At 43.2% G+C, this 23,521-nt stretch overlaps 1 protein-coding gene across 1 annotated transcript in view; it reads right to left on the minus strand.

The window, feature by feature from the left end:
• DLG3 (discs large MAGUK scaffold protein 3) overlaps positions 1–23,521 on the minus strand; it is a 52,569-nt gene that overhangs the window by 22,147 nt on the left and 6,901 nt on the right. Inside the window, exons 9-11 of the mRNA XM_052662877.1 lie at positions 22,161–22,317; positions 21,646–21,748; positions 1,604–1,718 (exon numbers count right to left, since the gene is read on the minus strand). Coding sequence (XP_052518837.1) covers positions 1,604–1,718; positions 21,646–21,748; positions 22,161–22,317 — 375 coding nt within the window. The remainder of the gene's footprint in view (positions 1–1,603; positions 1,719–21,645; positions 21,749–22,160; positions 22,318–23,521) is intronic.

A 23,521-nucleotide genomic window follows, 5' to 3' on the forward strand; every position in this document is an offset into this window, starting at 1 on the left:
CCCCACTCCCCCTGCCCAGGCAAGGACAGCTCTAGCGCAGGATAGGCAGAGAGGGGAAATCTAAAAATAAAGCTCTCCAAAGAAACCGTCTTGCCTAAAGAGCAGCTTCCCACGCACACTGGAGTGCCACATCTGCGGGGGCTGGAAGCACAGGAATGGAACAATCCTGACCAAGTCACGTAAGTATTACACTTTTGAGGGAGGCAATAGCACATTTGAATCCCCCCATTGGCACCCCAATGTCTAGGCTGCAGACCCAGAACAAGGGCTGAGTGACAGAAAACAGGAGACTGAAAAGATCACCAGTGAGTAGCCCAGCCTTCCTCCCGCTCTCCTCTTTTCACAGCAAACGTGAAGAAAGCTGCTCTCAACACAGACAGAATCAAGCTGAGGATTCATTCTAGAAAAGAACCGTGAGTCTAGCGGGCTTGAGGCTCAAATCTGGACTCCCTTGGCTCTTCTGCCCGCAGGAGGGTCAGGGACTAGCAACTGAGGAAAAAGAAAATCAAGCACTGAGAGAAAAACTGCAATTAGCATTTACATTGGTTGGCTATCGTCATCTCAAACCCCAAGGACAAAATAGATGTCATGTTGCCAGGCAACTAGCAACTGTAGCCTCCCTTCCACGCCCCCCACCTGGTATCAGAGACCACTAGAAAAAGTTCAACCCAAGAGTTTGATACAAGCATTAACACACAGACACACACAAACACGCAGACATACACAAACACACAAGCCTCAGAGGACACACACACCCCCCTCAGAGGAGTAATCCTACCACTTCTTTCTCTGAGGATTTTACCCTTGGAGAGATACAATGTACTTACCCCAGACTGTTGGAGTTTTGCCAAGAAGCCCAAGCAGGAAGAAGAAAACTATCACTAATTCTAGGAGTCCATAGTGTTCATTTAGCAATCTAACTCTCCAAGGTTTGTACTTTGACCTGACAAAGTATTATTATGTGCCTCAAGGGTCACAAGCTCAACCTTGGACAGTATCTCTGAAAAGCTTTAGCAGCAATCCAATGCTATATATTCTTTCCACCCGCCCTTCCTGTGGAAGGTACATCATCCCATCCTATGTCCCATGACTCATTTACAGCAGACCAGTGCAGCAGGGAGCGAGCAAACACAACTTAAAACAAACAAAACAGAATGCAGCAACCTGTCAGTTCTTCGGTCTCTTAAAAGAGACCCTGTACCAGAACACAGTGATAGCTGATATGTTCGAATACAAAGTCTGATATCTATTATGCATATGTGGAAGTGGGAATGCCAAGTTTCCCCTCAAATCACAGATTGTGAGCAAAGTACTTTGAACATTTGAGTGCTTTTTGAATGCTGACTAGCAACAGTCTTTTACAATTAGAGAGTACACTGAAAATTTCCCATACTGAGTCATTCAGGAGTGAAAAGGAAGAAGCCAGATCACAAAAGGGAGGAGATACTGACCATAAAGTACACAACCTGAGCATACAGTGCAAAGTGTTGTTTTACTACTGGGAGTATACACTCCCTATCCCACTAGTTAAACAAGAAGGGCTGGGTTGGCACAGAGCTTCCCTCGTGCCACGCAAAGCCTGGTGTTCAGAAGTGAGACTTACCTGACATACAAGGACCTCTTCTCACTTGTTCGCAGGGACCCAGACCCAGAGCTCATGCTGCTGTTCATCATCTGTTCTCGCAAGTCATGTATCTTCGATTCAAAGCGACTATACTCTGTCAGGGAGACAAGGGAAAGGACAGGAAACGAATGAACCCAAGGAGCTGCACTGAGCCTATCTGCCAGCGGCCAAAAGGCCAGGAGGACCCTTGGCTTCAAAGCAGCCAGAGCCAGCCCAGTCAATCTTTGCTTTGATAAGCAGAGTACCTCCGGCAAGCATAGAAAGACAGATTTCCCTCCACCCCCAGAGTGAAAGAATGAAAGAATACACCTGAAAAAATAGTAACTTATGGAAAAAGCTTACTGATCCTTAAAAAAAATAACTGGAAAGAGGTGCCAGAGCAGCCTTCATAAATCTTTAGAGCAGACATTGAGGCCCAAGGAGAGCAGATGGGAAAGGAGACTTTCCCGAAAAGTGGATTGCAGAGAACAGATGGCCCTGAGACGCAGGGTGGAAGGGCAGGAAAAGACCTGAGGCCATTATATGGTTATTAGGCAAAGAAGATGATCTGTTTCTAGGTGACTTTTTTTTGAGGAGGGAGAATGGAATGCAGTACAAAGGTAAAAACAAACATCACAATCAGAAAAGGAGATCACAAAGCTCTCCTGAATTATTTCCCTCTTAACAATCAGGGTTCAGTAACAATTGAACAAACATCACAATAAAAATTCTCCCAAACCCAGAAGTCTGCTGACATCTCTCTCCTTCAAAATCATCTAGTCAGTGAGATCTTAAGTCTGTGACCAACTATGTAGCCCACTGACACCATCACATAGCCTGAAAAAGCCTCGTCATTCTGGAATGGTGACGCCAAGTTTATATCCAATTTAAGAAAACCTGACAAAGGAAAATGAACTCTATCCATACAACTACTATGAAAGGCTTTTTATAGGGTTACTTTACTGTGACATTCTCCTAGTACATCTCAAATGTGATATTCACATTTACCACACACATACAGACGCACACACTCACACACACACCTCACACATTTTTCAGGTCTATGATCGCCACATAAAATGGGATATCTCTATGGCACAGACTGTGAAAATGACAGAAAAGAGGCACACTTCATTATGTGAAGCTGATTTTAAAGGAAGTCAATACTAGAGGGTTGAAGGTTTATACTAGGGGGTTGAAGGTTGGGAACTGCTTTAAAAAAACAAACACATTTCCAGCGGGAAAAAATTCCACAAAAGCATTTTCATGCACCACAGAGGGCTGGCAAGAAGCATCCCCATCTAGTCTGTACGACTCTACAGGCAGAAAACAGAACACCTGTTCCAACACCTGACACCCCAAAGCAACCTGACCTTCAGTTGGGTATAAAGGGAAACAGTAAAAAATCTTAAGGGGAGAGAATAGAGTTCTAGCTCAAACAAATCTCCTCTTCCCAACCAAGTTTCTTTTTGTTCACTCTGGTACCAGTGAAGCCAACTGGTTAAATTTGTGTGCTCTTTCATTCATCACGCACTGGTGTTATGGTGATTTGTCCTCATTACTTACTCTCATCCCTGAAATCCTGCAGGAAGCAGTTAAGTCACTGACTCACCCATTAAATGTTGGGAGAAAAAAAGAGAGACAGCAGCTGGACAATGTCCCTGTTCTGAGGGTTACAAGGCAACACATCAATATCAATGAGGCGTCCCAATCTAAAGGTAGAGGGCGGTGACCAATCTGTCATAGCAGCCCTGGACAGCAGCAGGGCTATCTACCTCCAGAGCCGCCCAGGCACGGGTCCCACCCTAAGGCTCAGCCCTCCAGCCCAACCCTCTCCAGTTGGCTCTTTCTGGCCCTCCTCCCCACTCACCGGCTGAGAGAAGACCAGGTGAAACAAAGATATTTCTGACCAAGCAGCCCTTTCTTGCACAAGATAAGTAAAAGGCAGAAATATGCATTGAACGCAGGAAAAAACACCCAATCTATCTTTAAGCTGTTTTCCCCTCTCCCAACTTGTTTACATATTCTCTTCTTTGGAATTGACTTGCCCACTGAACTCCAACGTAGCAGCAGGTCATGGCAGTTGCTTAGTAATTACATTTCTTTAAAAACCCTTTAAAAAACAACCACCAAACCACCATTTCCTCAAGCTCCTAATCCAAGGTTGATAACACTGGGCCAGAGGGCCCACTTAAAATAGACTATAGAAAGAGAACAAAGCTATTGCTTTAAGGAAGTCATTTTCTGTTTTCTACATGCTACTAAGCTTTCAAATCTATTAAACAGTGTTTTATTCACTTTTCCCCATTCAGATGATCCCCTTAGAGTTCTAGCTGCTCACAGGCCTCTGGCTTTTACTTGCAGAGTTATCTAATGTCCAGTAGGCACAGAATCGCCTCTGAATAAATGATTGTTGGGTAAACGAGAAGCAAATTAGAAAACTGCGCCCAAGTTGATGCTTCTGTTCTCAAACTAATAAACCTAAAGGTTTATTTAACTGATGGCTGCCAGCTTCACTGAGGGCTTGGAAAGGTAGTTAAGAGGTATTCCCATTTACTTTTGTTCCCAAGGTTAATTATTGAAAGCAAATGGAGTATATGTTTTTTAAACACCTTTTTGAGATACTAATAACCCACAGGGGGCATCTGATTAGCAAACTTTGTTTATAACAAAGAAAAAATAATTTTAACAAAAAGCTGTTTAGAATAGTCTTTAGATAGATAGTACCTCATCTTAATATTAGAGGCATCATTTCCCAAGAACAAAAGCTTCACCTAAACAGTATCTGAATTCTAAGACCTCACAATTTGCCAAGGCCTTACTTCCCCTTCCACTCAAAACAAACCCGTTGCTGGAAGGCATATCCTAGGCCTAAGTCATTACCTTAGAAGCCCACCAGACCACCCTCTATAACCCAAACGTCCTACTTCAAACAGGCTATTTTAAAGAATATTTATTACTAAAATCTTAAGTCTACTAAACTGTGTTATATTTATTTTTTCCCATTCAGATGAACCCAACTATTTGTAATCCACAAAAGATATGCACAGTGAGTCATTGCTCCCTCATTCTCTTTACTAATCACAGAGAGAAAAGGGGGTGGGAGTAGGACAGTCAGACATCATTCCCCAAACAGGGTTCTTCACTGACCACCTGGGGGTCAAAGAAAGCTGATGAGTTTACACTTTTTAAAATTATAAAAGTAGCATATGATTAAAAATTTTTTTTCCCTTTGGACATTCCTGTATCATTTCCCCATCCCAATACCCAGAAGCAACTGGTTAGGATTTTTAGTATGTATCCTTCCAGACTTATTTTCTGTATGTATCATTTATGTACATTAGCAACTCACAAAGATTCACATGCTTTTTTCATTCTCTGATACGTCATGGCAACCTATACTGACATGAATCGTGATCTACCTCATTCTTTGTAATAGCTGCATAGTATTGCATATTATGGACAGATCATAATTTATTCAGTCATATCCCAGCTGACATATATTTAAATTGTTGATTTTTTACATTATAATCAGTGCTGGTCTGTGTATTTGTATGAGCATTTCTATAGCATAGATTCCTTGAATTGAAACTGCAGGGTCAAATTACATGCACATGAAAAAATTTGATTGGCACTACCAAACTGAACCCCAACATTCTGAAACCCTTCTAACTGGAAGTAAGGATAAACTGCTATTCTAAAGCTTCCAGCAGCTTTTCTGTTCCTGAAGAAATAGAACTTACCTTTAAGGACAGATTGATCTTTCGTTTTGGGAGAAAAAACTTTAATAAGCATTTAGGTTATGTGAAAGTAAAGCCAAAATTGCATTCTGGAATAGACAAAGAGGAACCTCAAATGTTCTCTCTGCATAATCACAGGAAAGGTCTACCGGTGGGTGGAATTGCTGATTTAAAGGGACTGTCCTACTACCTATATGACATTCTGTCTACCTCTAGAAATACCTACCTTTAGTTTTCACCACTTTGCATCCACCTACTTGATAAATTTCAAGCCAAATCTCCCTGGTACTGGAAACAACAGCCCCCTTTCCCCTGTGCACAACTACTGTTTCCTCAAGTTTTGCTGATGTTCTTCCTAACTGCCTCCTCAATCCATCTCTTTCTTTCTAATTTCCACTGTCATTGCCTTTTTGTTTTCTCATTATTATTTTATCTCTTGCCTGGATTTAGGTCACACAGTTACCTCTTCTCTGGACCACTGCTGTATTGCTCTAGCTGGTAGTCTGCCCCCAGGCTCTCCAAATTCCAGTCCAGTTTAAGATTCTTATTTCAAAAGTCTTCCTAAAACTCCAACTTGGAGCCCCTCATCCAAGTATCTATAATAATTCAATAGCAATTAAAGAATTTTAATATCTCAACTAAAATGTCAAAGACTGCTAAAACCATCATCCTATCACTCTCAGCTGATCTATCCCATGTGTCATCAGACAGATCATCCTCTTTAAAAAATATTTTATTTATTTTTTTAATTGGTGGAAAATTGCTTTACAATTTTGTGGTTTCTGGCGTATAATAACAGAATCCTCTTTTGAGTTAACCTGCCTGCAACTCTTGAACACAATTTGTTCGTTCCTAGCTATTACTCCCTTGTCCTGAAATTTTTCCTCCCTGCCTGACACTGAACATCCTTTATGTTGTTCACCACCCCGAAGTCTTATTCATTCATTTATTTATCCAAATATTAACTAAATGTCTACTGTGTGCCAGGCATTATGAGAGCTGATGGGAATATAAAGGTAATCAAATGGTTCCTAGAAATTACAAGAATGAAAGAAACAACTATTTAATTACAACTTTAGTTATGATCGTGAGACTAACAGGGTGACCCAACCTACTGAGGAGGGGGATAGGATGATGTTACCTAAGGTTTCCATGAGGAAGTGACATTTAGGTTGAGTCTTTAAGGATGAAGAGTTAGCCAGGGGAAGAGGGATAGATAAAGCATTCCAGATAGAAGAAACAAAATATGTGGGGGTAAAAAAATATCTGGATCACAGGGAAGTAAGGAGATACTGGCAGATCAGACTAGGAAGGCAGACTGAGGTCAGATTATACATGACCTTGTGGATTTCTGCATCCATCCTAAGAGTAACAGAAAGAAGTCACTGAAACATTTTAAGCAAAGGAATGACATGAACATGTGTGTATGTATATCACTTTAGCTATCATGGGGAGAATAAGTGTGGTGCCTCACATGTAGATTTAAGTTTCTTCAGAGCAGAGAACCATGCTTTCTCTTCTTGTCTAGCACCTACAGCCTGGGGGTGGGCAGCCTGCTTTACAGCATCCAGACCAGCTAGCTCCCAATCTCTGCACAAATATATCCAATGTTGGGAAGCTCTCTATTCTTTCATCATTAGACAACACTACAAGAGAAAATTGTTAGATTGAGGGCCATCTCTTTTGTTAGTTGGTCCTATTTTGGTGTCTAAAACAGTATAAACATGACGGATTCTCTTCTGTTAACTGTACGAAGGAACAATTTAAAGAAAATCAAAGAGCTGGGGAAGCCTGGAACAGGTTCCAAGACTACTGAATAAGACTGAATAGAAGGTAGAGTGTGAACAGGGGAAGGGGAAGTGATGGAAGGCTGGGGGCCAAATTATAAGAGTTTGAGTAAGGGCTTTTCTTACTAGGCTTTGGGAACCACTGTTAAGTGTTTAAATAGGAAAGTAATACAATTAGAACTAGGTTTGGGGGAAGATTATTCTGAGAACATAATATAGAAAGGAAAACAGGAACAAAGGGAACAGAGACCAAGAACCTGTTCTACTAGTACAGACAGTGACGTCAAAGGCTTGACATAGTGTGGGGACAACTGAGGATAAAAAGATGCTTGGGGCTGGTGCACTGGGACGACCGAGAGGGATGGTACGGCGAGGGAGGAGGGAGGGCGGTTCAGGATGGGGAACACGTGTATACCTGTGGCAGATTCATGTTGATGTACGGCAAAACCAATACAATATTGTAAAGTAATTAACCTCCAATTAAAATAAATAAATTTATATTTAAAAAAAAGAAATATGCTGGAGCCAGAGGAGAGAAATTTTGACAACTGATTGGATGTAGGGTGAGAAAGGATCAAAGGCAGCTTCTGAGTTGTTTCCTAAAAGACCAGGAAAAGGTGGGATAATATCAGCCATAATAGAGAATGGCCATCATGTCCTCAAAATAAGTTCTCTCTTTTCCAGGCTAAATATTGTTACTTCCTTAAACATTCTTCATCTAACATGGTTTCCAGGCCTTCCACTACCTCTCCCTTTTTAAAATCTAGTGCCCAGAATTTGTGATGTCATTTCCTTTACAAAACTATAAGCTCCTTGATGTGTTTTTTGTTTCCTTCTCAAAGTTCAGCATGGCAATTAGCACCCTTGTTGAGTCAACAAGGGTGTAAACTTGCTATAAAGATCTGACAGGACAAACCTGGACACCGTAATTCTCAAATTCTGGCTCCTCAGGAACTAATGTATGGAAAAAGAACACAAAACTTTCTCCTTCCACTCACCCCAAAAGGGTAAAAACTGAACAACAAAACTGTAAACCACTTTTGCAAAACACTAACATATCAGAGCTTTCAAGACCCACTTAATAGCCTAATAAAGCATCAAAGAGGACTGAATCTACAATGTTCACTACTATGAAATGGACACATAACCAAGCCTCCAAAGCCATCTCCCCTCTAAGACTTTGATCTCAAATGCATCTACCTTCCTAATGAAAGAAAAAGTGTCTCCTTGGTATTAGAAATGATACTTGTCAGTAATTTGGAAACACTGAAAGGGGCTCAGTTTCTCAAACTATAGAAAACTTATTTGGTTCTATTTGGTTATGGGTAGGAAAATGTTGTAGAGACAAGAAACAAATAAAAGCAACAAAGAGTACTTAGTCTGCATGCAGCACTGACTACCTATGGTGTGAACGAAGATATAAAAGGTAAATGCTCCAAAATAAAACAAAAGCCATGCCTACCAAATTCGGAAAGGACAATGAAGCTGGGAAGACAACTGGATGACAGACTTCAGACACACAGACTGTGACAGGCAGGAACAATGGAAAGACACAAATACAAATAAAATGAAAAAGAGAAATGTAACTTGCCGACCTTAAGTTCCCACACAAACACTGAGTAAAAGACAGGGCTGAATCACAGCACAGTGTCTTGGTTTGCTATCATCAGAAAATAAGTCAACAGTTGCCCAAAGACTCAGTTGTTCCTAAGGAAGTGAAGGTGTTCAAATCTCAAATTTATACAGCCCTCATTTGCCATTGCTGAGCTGCCCTGAGCTCAGAGGAATCACATGCGAGAGTCACAAATTCTGATGAGTATGAATTGTGTTTTAGGTTTTCTACAGTTGCCTGTGGAATGCAAACCCTCAGGATTTGTATGAATTACAAGCATCTGTACCAACAACATAGTTCATGTTTTCAAAAGAAATGAATGGAGCCAAAACTAAAATAAGCCCAATAAAGAAGATACCTGTCAGTGTGGAGATAAGCATATGAATTGTCAAAAAGCACATTTCTTAGAATCACAAACTTGTCTCTATAAAATAATATGAAGCCTATTACTTGGGTTAGTTTCTAATTATGGAGCCTACTATTTAAAATATCTGATACCTCTAAAACTAAACCATTTCTCAGGTCCCTTCTGATTTTGATATAATTATGATTTTAGAATCAAATCAATGCGGTCCATAAGAAATCAAACCTAAGACTAGTCTAATTAAAATTTTTAACATGATCTACAAGAAGGAAATCTTCACATCTGCAAATAATCCTATACTCTTTGGGTCAAAAAATACCAAATAAGGAGTATAAGTTGAAATAAAAAGAATTTAAGGCTATATGAGAGGGCAGAAAAGTGGCAAACAGGCCTCCATATGGGCAAATGGTGCTTGAAGAAAATTTCAGCTCTACTTTTAGAACAATGGGCTCAGAGCTATGACTAACCCAGAACAGAAACTTCAGTGTCATTGTATTTTGGTCCCTCCACTGTCACAATGCTTCCTCAGGCATACACACACATTACCAGAGTTCTGGACAGCATCCTGATACTGGAAATCAAACAGAAAACAAGACAATCCATATCAGCATGCCATAAAAAATTCCAGATTATTCCTACTGACTGGATGTTTCTGTCCCCTAAAGAGCTTAGTGAGGATGCAGGAAGGGCACTGAGCAAAAGCACTATACTATATATAAGGTGCCATGACATTCAGCCACCTGGTCTGAAATGAGTAGCATGAAAAATGCTTTGATCTTTTATCAAGCTAAGAAAAAGTTTTTCATAGGACCTAGCCACTGGCTCTTCTCACTCTATACTGAATCACCAAACAGAGATCAGGGTAAAAGCTTCAAATAGGGTCTTTTCTCTATTTCTAAAGAATTACACATAGCATATTCAAATAAATACAAGATTAACAAAGCCTTTAGCTCCTTTAACCCATAAGTCAAAGTCTATGTAGAATCACCCCAAGACAAAACATCTCATCTGGAAAACATGAGAATGAATAAAGAATTGTACCTATCCTTGCTCTGAAGGTAGCAGGTACTCTTGTTCACAACAATCTTTCCCACTTGACAGAAATATTGCAATATAGTGACTGAAACACAACATTTTATGACTAAGCTTGCTAATGAGTTAATGTAACTGATTTCTTTTATTATTTATTTTTAATTGGAGGATAACTGCTTTACAATATTGTGTTGGTTTCTGCCGTATATCAACATGAATCAGCCATAGGTATGTAACTGATTTCTGTTTTGTTTTGGGTTTTTGTGGCTGCAGCTGCACCCAGCAGCTTGCAAGATCTTAGTTCCCCAACCAGGAATCGAACCCAGGCCCTCTAGAGTGGAAGTGAAGAATCGTAACCACTGGACTGCCAGGGAAATCTCTGATTTCTATGTTTTACACGTCAACTGAGAGTCTAGATTCAACTATTCTTCACAGTGGTCACTCCAACAGGATCACAAATTATCTGACAATGTTTATTTGGGTATCAATTGGATCTTTTGGGTCAAGTTTCTGTGGAAGGAACCCAGAAACTGAGACCTAGAGAAAGACCCTTCTGGTTATTTGTCAAACCATCTGTGGTCATTTCTCAGTAACTGATAATCCCAGAGTAAAATATCACAGAACAGAATTAAGAAACCCAAAATCCAAATTATGAGTATGTGAGTGTGGTTGTGTGTGTGTGTAATAAAGGTGGCACTCCAAAACAGCAAGACAATAATAGATTTTATCTGATAAATAGTTCCAAGGTAATTCCTTAAAATATTTGGAGCAAAAATAAGGTAGTATTCTATCTTACATCATAAATAAAGTCCCAGCAGGTTAAAGTTTTAAATGCAAAAAGAAAAACATTAAAGAACTAGAATTTTTTTTAAAAAGGTGGACATTTATTTTCTCAGGGTAAGAAAGGCCTTTCCAAAGCTATGGGCAGAGGCAAAATACACAAAAAAGAAAACACTGATAGATTTGACTACATAAAAACAAAACATCTGTACATCAAAATAAAATAAAAAGCAAAGTACAAAATGGGAAAAATCTTTCAACATATATGACTGACTACTTTAAAGTTTTTATGGGTCAGTAAGAACTGCTTCCCAAGTGGCGCTAGCGGTAAAGAACCCACCTGCCAATGCAGGAGACATGAGACACACAGGTTCCATACCTGGGTCAGTGAAGATCCCTTGGAGGAGGGCAGGGCAACCCACTCCAGTAATCTTGCCTGGAGAATCTCATGGACAGAAGAGCCTAACGGGTTACAGTCCATGGGATCGCAAAGAGTCAGACACGACTGAAGCGACTTAGCATGCATGCAAAAACTGATAAATATACCTCAACAAGGAAATGGGGAAAGGGTATGAACAGGCAATCCACACACAAAAAATGATCAATAAACACACACACACAGAAATGTTCAATTCTATTGTTAAAAAGACATACAAATTAAGATATGCATTGCATAACATTTTTACCTAATTTGCACAGATATTTTAAAAAATAACACTCCATGTTAGCAAGGATGTCAAAATATACACTTTTATATTGTTGCTGGAGATAGAGAAATATATCAAATACATATTAAATATATCAAAAGTCTTAAACATGTTCATATCCGTTAGCCCAATAATTCCATTCCAAGGAATTCATTCTGAACACACAATCACAGATTCACAAAAAGCCTCATACAAAGATATCCATCAATGTGTTATTTATAAAATAAAAAACTGCAAACAACCTACATGTCCTCCAACAAGGGAATGATTACATGAATTATGGCACACACATGATGGAATATTTAATTATTAATAACCACTTTAATAAAATATTAATGACATATGCTAAGTTAAAAGAATGGATACAAGACTGCTTAAATACAATGATCCCAGTCTTGAAAGACATACGTACTATATGAGATATAAAAGTTTGGAGGGAAATACACACAAATACAAGGTTATTTCTGGAGGTAGTTTTACACATGATTTGAGCTTTTTTTAAACTTTGTATTTTGTTGTTTTCCAATTTTCTACAAATCTGAATGTAATATTTATATATTCAGGATAAATATAATTTTTAAAATTATATATTACAACATAAAATATAATCTGAGGGGGATGTAGAGGCAGACTGAAAAGGACAGGCCCAAGGATGAAGACAGGACACACGTGCACTAGAAATTCCCCTCCATTCCCACTCCTGGCTCATTCTTCACTTTCCCCTGGGACTGATCACTCAACCAGTTGCAGACAAATCCACTTAAACGTATTATCACTACCATCACCTTGCCATCTTACCCAAGAGTAAACCAAAGAAGCCCTGCCAATGCCTTGCTGAAATCTAGATAAACCACATCTACCATATTTCCTTGATCTACCAGTCTAGTAACCCTGTCCGTCAAAGCAACTTGGCAGTCTGACATGATTTGTTTGACCTTGGTGAATCAATGGTGGTTTCAGTGCTCACCACTTCTTTTTCTGAGTGTTTACAAAACAACTCAATAATATAGTTTATTTAACCCAAGATTTGCAAAATTCTTTCTTCTTTTTGAAAATCTGAAGGACACTCATGTATGCAGACCCCCAATGTATATTTTTATACAAAATGTGTTAATTTTATCAAGTTGAAAAATCCCCAAATCTCTAAGGTCTTTGCATTTTTAAGATTTCTAAATTCAATGAAAAGTAAACAAAGATCCATTTCAAGAGGATGAAAGCCTTACCACAGAAAAGAAGAGGGGAAGACAAGACCTTTACTAATGCAAGATTGTTATTAACTCAAAACTGTGATTCAGTAACACTCTAGTCACAAACAGGAACTTGTGAATTGAATTCACAACTTACTTCCACTTATCTAACACAGAATTTGAGTTAGAAGAAACATGTGGGATCATTTTGCACAGTCCCATCATTTTACAGATCAGAAAATTGAGGTCCAAAGAGGTTGACTAGTACAAGATCCGGAGAAGGCAATGGCACCCCACTCCAGTACGCTTGCCTGGAAAATCCCATGGATGGAGGAGACTGCTGGGCTGCAGTCCATGGGGTCGCAAAGAGTCAGACTCGACTGAGCGACGTCACTTTCACTTTTCACTCTCATGCATTGGAGAAGGAAATGGCAACCCACTCCAGTGTTTTTGCCTGGAGAATCCCAGGGACGGGGGAGCCTGGTGGGCTGCCGTCTATGGGGTCGCACGGAGTCGGACACGACTGAAGCAACTCAGCAGCCGCAGCAGCAGTACAAGATCATTCAGCTACTTAAAGTCAAAACTAGAACCCAGGGCCTTGGCTACTCCTCCAAGATGATTCCCTTTCTTAAGATAAAAGGAGCAAAACCCGTATTTTTTAATCTCAATGACAATGATATGTGTGCATACTTAGTCGCTCAGTCGTGTCTGACTCTTTGGGACCCCACAGACTGTAGCCCATCAGGCTCCTCTGTCCACTGGATTCTCCAGGCAAGAATACTAGAGTGGGTTGCCATGCTCTCCTCCAGGGAATCTTTCCAACCCAGGGACTGAACCCAGGTCTCTTGCATTGCAGGCAGATTCTTTACCATCTGAGCCACCAGGGATAGGCCCAAATTATTCTATTTCTCTATTAAATACAATAAAACAATTACCCTATTATGGAATATAAGTCTAAAGCTTTAAATAAACAAAGCAACAGTGTAAATATCAGGGTCAAGATTTCAACAAGCAACACATTAAATTAAAAAGAAATCCTAAAATGCTATAAATAAGAAATAATTCATTTTCTATATTATTCTAATCATTCTACCCTATCAGAATAACCAATGTTTTATAGACACCAAAGTTCCTAGGATTTTGTCTCAAACCATCTAACAAGGACAAGAAAGCACCTGTCTAGCTAGAATCAGAATGCTTTGCCAACTCTAGCTACCATGTCCTTAAGCTACATGGAAGGCCGAAAAGCCCAGTGTACACAAGTACAAACACACAGAGAGAGCGAGCGAGCTGTAAATAAAGTTCAGCCCCAGGAGGCAAAACTGAAAAGAAAGCTGACATTTTTTTCTTTTCTAAGTTTGCAAAACAGGGTGGGCCTAAAAGGGTGTAGCCACTTTGGCAAAATCTGGCAGATCCTCAAAACTGTTCAATGTGGTTACCTTATGACCCAGCAATTCCACTCCTAGGAATATATACCCAAAAGAATTGAAAACATGACCACACCAAAACTTCCCATGAACATTGATAGCAGCGGTATTCACAACAGTCAAAAGATGGAAACAACCCAAGTCCATCAACTGAAGAATGGATAAACGATTTGTGGTATAACCATAAGATGAAATATTATTCGGCCTTAAAAAGGAATGAAGTGTTACATGCTACATCGGGATGAACCTTGAAAAAACTATGTTGAAAGAAGCCAGGACACAAAAGACTGCATATTCTGCATATTATATGATTCCATTCATATGAATGGGCCAGAAAAGGAAACTTTACAGAAACAGAAAGTAGATTAGTGGGTGCCTTGGGCTAGGAAGAGGGGAGGAGTTTGGGGGAAATAGGGAGTGATTGCTAATGGGATAAGACTTCTTTTAGGGGTGAGGAAAATGTTCTAAAATTGACAGTTGTACCACTCTGAACATTCTAAAAACCACTGAGTGGTACACTGTAAATGGGTGAATTGTATAGTATGTGAATAAACTGGGTTTTTTTTTAAGGGGGGGCCCTATCATTTTTATCAGGTCAGCATTCCTAACTAAAATTCTCTGCACCCAAGCCCTCCAGCACAGAGTTGGTAAGAGTGAAAGGTAGCACCATTCTTCCTGCTTCCCTCTAATCACCTGAGTAATGACATAGTTGGCTTGCTCTGGTCTCAAGTCAATTCGTAAACAGCTTGAGAATCAAGGGACCAACCAAAGCAAAACTGACTGGCAAATAATAAGCACATGAAAAGATGCTCAACATCATTAGCCATTTGGGGAAATGCAAATAAAAACCACAATGAAATACCACTTCCCACCCACCAGAATGGCTAGAATCAAAAAGACTGACATTTACAAGGGTTGGCGAGGATGTGGAGAAATTGTAACCCTCACACTGCTAGTGGGAATGTGAAATGGCACAGCCACTACGGAAAACAGCCTGGGTTTTCCTCGAAAGGTTAAATATAGAGTTGCCATATGATCCAGTTATATGCATACAGATGTTCAAAGAGTAGTATTTGTAACAGCCAAAAAGTAGAAATAACCCAAATGCCTATCAACTCATAAATGGATAAACAAAATGTGATATATTCACACAACAGAATGTTATTCAGCCATAAAAATAAATGAAGTATTGATACATGCTACCATACAGATGAACCTCAAAAACACTATGTCAAGTGAAAGTAGTCAGTCATAAAAGACCATATAATATATGAATCCATTTACACAAAATGTCCAGAACAGGCAAACCCATATAAGCAGAAGTAGGTTAGTAGCACTGAGGGGGATGGAGAGGTTTGAGGGGTGGGAGACAGCTAAAGAATTCAGTTTCTTTTCCAGGTGGTGAAATGTTCTAAAATTGACTGACATGATGGTTGCACAACTCTGTTAATTCTACACCACTGAATTACACCCTTAAATGACTGAATTGTAAGGTCATAAAAAATGAATTACAAATACAACTCCATTTTACGATATTAGTATTCTTTTTTTTGTTGTTGTATTAGTATTCTTAAGCCTGCACATATTAAGTCAAGCCAACCAACTTTCATCTTTTGGCTCCTCCTGAGGTATCCCCCACAATACCATTCTGTGACAGTCTTCCTAAGTCCTCTTTCATTTTGCAGGAGACGGGGTGCTCCCTCAGGTTTCGTTACCTCCTTTGGTATAGGAGTTTGTGATCATCAAGATTTAAAAAGCTAACAATTGGGACTCTCAGAGAGTATCTTCTGGGTAGGGTAGGGGGGCTTACAGCTTCTCTGCTGTGGAGAAAGGCAGTCTATTGGCAAAAGCCTGGGACACAAAGTTCTCAGGAAATCTGACTTCAAATTTTGATTCTGCCCCTTACTGGCTGTGGGACCTTGAGCAAGTCACTCAACCTCTCTGATCTTCACTTTCCTCATCTGTAAAATAGGGACTGTGTGTGTGTGCTTAGTCATTCAGTCGTGTTCTACTCTTCGGGACCCCACGAACTGTAGCCTGCCAGGCTCCTACGTCCATGGGGATTCTCCAGGCAAGAATACTGGAGTGGGTTGCCATGCCCTCCTCCAGGGGATCTTCCCAACCCAGGGATCGAACCTAGGTCTCTCGCATAGCAGGTGGATTCTTTACCTTCTGAACCACCAGGGAAGCCCAGATAATAGGAATAATACCACCTATCCCATATGGATATTAGTGCTTATAAAGCCACCTAGAACACTGTTGTTGTTCAGTCACTAAGTCATCTCCGACTCTTTGCGACCCCATGGACTGCAGCCTGCTAGGCTTCCCTGGTGGTGGTGGTTGGTGGTTTAGTCACTAAGTCATGTCCGACTCTTGCGACCCCATGGACTGTAGCCTGCCAGGCTCCTCTGTCCATGGGATTCTCCAGGCAAGAATACTGGAGTGGGCTACCATTTACTTCTCCAGGGGATCTTCCTGACCCAGGGATTGAACCTGGGTCTCCTGCATTGCAGGCAGATTCTCTACCAACTGAGCTACGAGGGAAGCCCACTATCTCCTGGATTTTTTTCAAACTCATGTCCTTTGAATCAGTGATGCCATCCAACCATTTCAGCCTCCGTCAGCCCCGCCTCCTCCGCCCGTCAATCTTTCCCAGCATCAGGGTATTCTCCAATGAGTCGGCTCTTCACATCAGGTGGCCAAAGTACATAGGGCTGTGCTAAGTGCTAAGTTGCTCAGTCGTGTCTGACTCTCTGCAGCCCTACGGACTGTAGCCTGCAAAGCTCCTCTGTCCATAGGATTCTCCAGGCAAGAATACTGGAGTGGGTTGCCATTTCCTTCTCCAGGGGATCTTCCTGACCTAGGGATTGAACCAGTGTCTCTTAAGTCTCCTGCATTGGCAGGCGAGTTCTGAGAACATAGAGATACTCAATAACAAAATATGTGCCAGGCTCTGGACTAGGTGCTGGGGCACAAAGATAAATACAATAGTAGCTGCCTTCAAATTGTTCAGTGTAGAAATGCTGTTAACAGGAATTCATTTTCTTCCTTTCTTCTTTTAGGATGGCAGTAGGAGTTTCAGGACTTTGATTCTTTGCCTTGATAAACTTTCACCTCTACCCTCTCAAGAGAGATCATGCTGATAGGGTGGCAGCTACATTTACATCCCTCATTCTCAAACAGGGGAGATACGATGGTTACTTCAATGTTATGGGGAAAATATCCCTTTTATGCTTACAAGTTATTATCAAGACTGATCCTTTAACTCTTCCAGGCCTTACCTGTACATGTTTCCATGGTGAAAAGTGTGCCTCTTCAGCACTTCAAAATAAGTATGGAAAACTTTAATTCTTTTTCATTCCCTGTACCCCGGCCCCAGCCTGTCTGGATTTACATTCCAGTTGAAAAGACTAGTCACAAAGGATCAGTTCCCAGTTTAGCTACCTTAGTGACCAATTTCTGGCTCACCTCCTGATTTGGGGTTCAGGTCCTATGCTAAAAACAAAAGGGCTTTCCAGAAAAATACTATCTGAGTTTATAAACAGAGGCTGACAGAAAGTAACTAGGGAGGAAAATGTAGGAGATGATAGTTTCTAAATCAAAATGTTATAATACGAAACCCATCCTTCCCTTGATAGAGCAATTCCACAAGTCACAGAAAAATATTTTTCATTTTAGAATAAACTGGAAGGGAGCCTTTGCCAAGAGCCAGTTGTTTAAATTTTCAATTTGAATTTTAAGCAGGATTATACATGCCCAAGAACATCATGCTATTTTTAGCTAAATAGGTAGGATTGCTGTGTCCACAACAGTTTGGAGCAATCAAGAGTGAAACTATTAAACAGCATCTTTCACTGTGGTACCTTATCATTTAGCACTTCTATTTCCATTTTAATATCTTCCAAAGCTTCATCACACAAATGTTTGTAAAGCAACCGTGCTAGGCATAATACAAAGTTTATATAGATAGACAAGTTTCCTATCTTCGTTATGGGTTCAACCCATTAGGCAACCAGATATTTCAAAGTTAGAGCTGCCATCCAGCTTAAGTGCCCAGATGAGATACATCAGGAAGCAACTGTTCTACACTTACAATCACCCTTACAATGCTTGCACCATCTCTACGTATTCAAAAGAGAGGGGTAATGAAAATGTTCTAAAATTGACTGTGATGATGAATGCACAGTTCTGTGAATATACTAAAAGCCACTAAATTGTACACCTAAATGGATGCATTGTATGGTATATGAATCATATATCAATTAAGCTGTTAAAAAAAGGAGAAAAAATGTTCTTACTCTGATTGTTCTAATTAGTTAAAGCTATTTTTTTAAGTTCTCGTACTAAAAGATATCTAGCTACAGGCTGCACTGGTTGAGCAATAGTGCCTCCGGGGCCACCACAGTGATCACTCGCACCTTTCCCCACACATACGTTTTTCTTTCCCTTACTCTCTCTTCTATTAGTTTCCCTGTTCCTTTTCTCTGCTCCAAAAAGGTCTGAGGTTTCTAGGTATTCCCAAGCACGATTTGTCCCAAGTGGTGGACTTTAGGATTATACTGATCGCTGACCTTCAGCAACGTTCCCTTCATGACCTTAGGCAAGTCATGTCCCTGCTCTCCTGTCGCTGTTCTGATCTGAACAGTGAGGGGTTGGACTACGTGATCTTTTCCAGTGCCCACATTCGTTGCAAAGAAAAATACAAATGATGAACACTTATTTGACCAACAACATGGAAAGTCTCTGCCATTTTAGCCAACAAATATATATTTGGATTACTCATTTTGTAAATGCCTATGTGAGGCAATCCTCCAAAGAACAGTATTTAACATAATTATAAAATAATTAACATGCAGTCCTTATTCTTAAAAACTATCACTTTATCAAAGAGAATTCAGAGCCCAACATAGAATGCTTGATAGTCCCTCTGGGCCTGTTTCTAAGGGTCCTTTTTTTTGGGGGGGAGAAAAAAAAAGCATTTCCATGTTGAGGCCCTGATGGGTTTTCCAAACCAAGGAAAAGAAGTGAGATTGGGGTGGCAGAGCCTTAACAACAGTGGTTCAACTAAATCCTAAGAGAAGAAGGGCTTTGTTTCTCAAATGGTAGAGAAATCTAACGTAAGACAGCACCTCGACAAACATCATAAACGCTCAGAAACATGCCCAGAGAGCAATGAACACTGCAGGAATCCCTTCAGCCTGGACAACTTGCGGCTCCTTATGGAAACCAACTACATTCTCCCAACAAAACTCACAGAAACATGTAGTTACCAGTTTCCAACATAGTACCACCAAATTCACAGTAGTTTCCCTGTGTCCAGTATCAGTAAGTAAAACCAAACACATCAATTTCTCTCTCTCTCACACACACACCCCCACAGACACACAAGAAACCATTTTCTTTGCAGAACCTAGGTTGCCTAAGCAGCGGGCATGAAATGGATAAATATTGGTTGCTAATAAAAATCAGATGGTGAGGTTTACACGGAGAAGCAAACAGCACACGCAGGCATCATAAAAACAATAACCCTAATGTGTGTTTCTTGTCATTAAGCTGGACACCCAACACGGAAAGAAATGACTCAAGGTGTCCATTTGCATCCCTCTTTGCCAGTACCTCAGATCAACAAGCTCTCCTGTTAGTCACCTCCCTACTCTTGTCCCCATCAAAAGAGCCTAGTGCAAAAGGTGGCAGGCCCCTCTCTTCTTGGCCTGCAGGCGCTGAACAAGGGGTGGGGGTGGGGCAGCGGAAAGGACAAAGGTAGGCGCTTTCCATCCTTCCACGGCTTTGCAACAGAGCTGCCAGTCTCTCCCCATTCTCATCAAGGAACAGAGCACCTGCCCAGGGGAGGGCCCTGCCTCCATCTCAGTGACCGGCCAGCGGGGCCTAGGTGTCCCAGGAGCCCAGGCACTGCAGCCCTAAGGGACAAAGACCGGCCCGACAAGGGGGAGGGGGGACGAAAGGAGTCGGCGACAGTCGGAAAACGCTGGCAAGCAAAAGCGGGCGTGGGTTGGGGCGAGAATACAAAGCCCACCTCCGGAGTTCCCAGAGGTCGCCAGGTCGGGGGTGGGGGGTAGTAACGGGGGTGGGGGAGGGGAAGACGGAGAAAATTCCTCAGAGGACGGGAATTAGGGGCGCAGCAGCTGGCAAGGAGACTGGGAGGCGGACAGAGGCCCCGGGCTAGAAAGGGCAGAGTTCGTGGGTGGGGAGCGGTGATGGCCAAGAGGTTAAGAGACCCGCAGGGGCTCGGTGGCGCGAACGCTCAGCCGCGCGAGGCGCTCCGTGGGGCGGCGAGGGGCCCTCAGGAGGGGCTCCAAAGCCCCGCGCCGCGCGGAGCCGGGGACACGCGGCCCAGGGATTCCAGGGAGAGCGCAGAGTTGGGGGCACAGTGTGGGAAAGGAGTCTGAGAACAGAACCGTAGAGAGGCTAGGGGGGACTGTGAAGGGGCCTGACCCCTGTCCGCCCCACCTCACCTGGCGCCGGGTCGGAGTCCAGGTCTAGTGCTGAGAAAGCGCCAGCTCCCGCCGGCCCCTCCGTCCCGCGCGGGAGACCACGGACACAAAGCGGGGCCCGCGCGGGAGGAGGGGAAGAAGAGGAGGAGGGGGGAGGGGAGAGAAAGGAGGAGGAGACGCCTGAGGCGCGCGAGGGGGGGGAGGAGGGGCGCCCGCCGCCCTCCGCCTGGGTCAGGGGGCGGGGCGTGAGGCTGGAGGCCGCGCTCGGCCGGCCAATGGCCACCCCGCCGGCGGGCTGGCTCGGGCGCGCCATCCCGCAGCTCACCTCGGCACCTGGGCCTTGGCTGGCCCCAGCCAATCAAACGTCTTCATTTGCATAACTGGCCCCGCCCATTCGCCCAGGCCGGGGGACACGCACCCAGAGAACACAAAGAAGAACCCCCGTAGCGGGAGGGGGATGTCCACTTCCAAGTCCCAACCTGGAGAACCTAGCATCACCTTTTCAGCGGGTTTATGAGTGTTTCACGGTCACCCTGATGAGGGGAGAAGTAGGGGTCACAGAGGCTGGTCCAAGCTCTCTTGAGAAGTTGGTACTCTTCTCCCTTGGGTCCTTCTAGCCAAGAGTTACTCTCCTGTTCCAGGGTACAGTTATGTTCTTCGCCTCTGCCCCCACTTCCCCCTCCCCTTTTTCCAGTCGCCCCAGTCTCTGTGCTTCCTCCCGTAGGCTGCTGCCCACTACTGGCCTTTAGCTGCACTGCAGCCCTAATCAGAAGGCTCTGAGCACAGTCTTAAGAGATGCTTCCAACCCACCCAGAAAAGGGGAGAGGAAGGGGTTACTGTGTGAGGGTAGAAGAGAACTAGTCAAGTGGCTTTGTTACCTATGATGGCAAAAGCCAGCAATGAATAATAGGTCTAATCTTCCCAAATCATCTTGTTCCACCTTCCTTCTCCTACCTTCAGGTCTGTACTGGGCCACAATGGTGACTGACTGGCCAGCCCGTTTCAGAGCAGCTGCAGCCTGCTCGTGAGTTGCATTCCTCAGGTTCACACCATTGACCTGTCCAAAGAGAGGTGTTGTGAGCCACCTCAAAAGGAAGAAAGGAGTTCTCTGTTGTAGCAGTTAGGAGAGGGAGACAGGTAACCCATCCCTAAGCCTACTCAGATGCCTTTCTCAGTAGCCCATCCCTGCCTATTATGATGAAACCTAAAGATTACACCTCTAGTGTAATAATTATCTTTGTGGGGGTCAAATGTCAACCAGGGTTCAGAGCCAAGAGATATGCATTTCTTCTTTAAGTACAAGTCTGGTCTCTGTTCCTCACTAAGGATATCTATAAAGAGAACATGTTTTTTCCAGCTCTTAGCCTTCCCCCACTTCAAGAAACATTCCTTGGAGAAAGTGAGGTCTTCCCTCCTCCCTTTTAGAGTGGCCCAGTTCCCATCCTCCCACCTTGCCTTTGTTTCCTCACCGATAAGATCCGGTCTCCCCTGCGCAGCTCCCCACTCAGGTCAGCTGGGCCTCCTGCCAGGATGAAGGAGACAAAAATGCCTTCTCCATCCTCACCCCCAACGATGTTGAAGCCCAGGCCTGTGGAGCCCTTGTGCAGGATGATCTTGCGGGGCTCCCTGGTGGGAAAAGAGTGGAAGAGTCAGGACAAAGTAGGTATAAACTGTCATCCCTGTGAGGGCCAGGCTGGAACAAGGCCCACATGTCTGTAGAAGGACTCAGGTCCCTAGGTATGATACTCTGTTGCTCCCTTTCTCTCCTGAAACCTGCTTGGCCGCTGTTTGCTGCCAGGTGCCAAGTTTCAGTTGTTCTTCCTCCTTTCTTCCTGAGGGCTTGGAATGAACTTCCCAGTGGGCAGTCCCTGACTCTCTCAGGTCAACAAACCCCTATCCTGGGCTCTAGCGACCATATCGCAGAGCCCACTCACTGGTCCTCTTCCTCCCCAGATTCTCCCATCCTACCAACTGGTGTGGTGGACCCTGGGCCACAAGAAGGGGAATCAGTTAGGGGCTGTGGAATGGCCCTGGGGTTGACTGCAACTCACCACCCACAAACTGCGCCTACTTACTTTACACATGCTCCTCCGCAGTCTCAAAAATCCACCCACCAGCTATGACCCCTCCTACTTTCTCCGACAACAGATTTAGTCACCAGCTACCACTATGTACCCTTGCTGGGTTATATGGGAGACAGAGATAAAGAAATCCCAGGTCCCCAAAAGGAGCTTAGGAGCCTAACCAAAGAGGAGCCGAGCACGTGAAAACACCAACTAACCATGTCTAAGGAACCCCTCTGTAAATGGTCACAGTGTCATCAGATGGGAGCAGCAGCAGCTCCTGTGTAGTCACACAACCAAACCTGGCACACTTCCCCGGCTCACTCTTCACTTTAAGCATCTCTCCTCAGAGGAGCCCCAGGTCTGAGGCTCTCCCTCTCTTGTTCCCAGCTTCAGTGCAGGGCTCCCTCCCTGAGACCGGATGCCCCCCTCTCCTCCTACCTGGTATCCCCTCCAGGCCGCAGGGAGCGGAGCGGCCAGGCCCACCTCTGTGAAGCCCTCCTCCAGGCCGAGGCCGAAGCTGAGCCCAAGCCCAGGGCCAAGCCGGAGCCTGAGAACTTGCGTGTCCTCTCCATGGCTCCTCCAGCTTTCCCCCCCAGCTCCGTCAGCCTACCCTTCCGGCTCCACGGCAGCCTCCCAGGCCCCACCCCACAGAAACCTGTCCCCCGGAACCCCTGCCGGCCCGACCAGTTCCGCGAAGGTGGCCAGTTCCCGCGGCAGCCGCCAGAGTGGGGCGGGGCGGATCCCTGCGAGGCCACCTGGCCCGC

Source organism: Budorcas taxicolor, chromosome X (genome assembly GCF_023091745.1).
Source record: "Budorcas taxicolor isolate Tak-1 chromosome X, Takin1.1, whole genome shotgun sequence".
In the NCBI taxonomy this organism is placed as follows: domain Eukaryota; kingdom Metazoa; phylum Chordata; class Mammalia; order Artiodactyla; family Bovidae; genus Budorcas; species Budorcas taxicolor.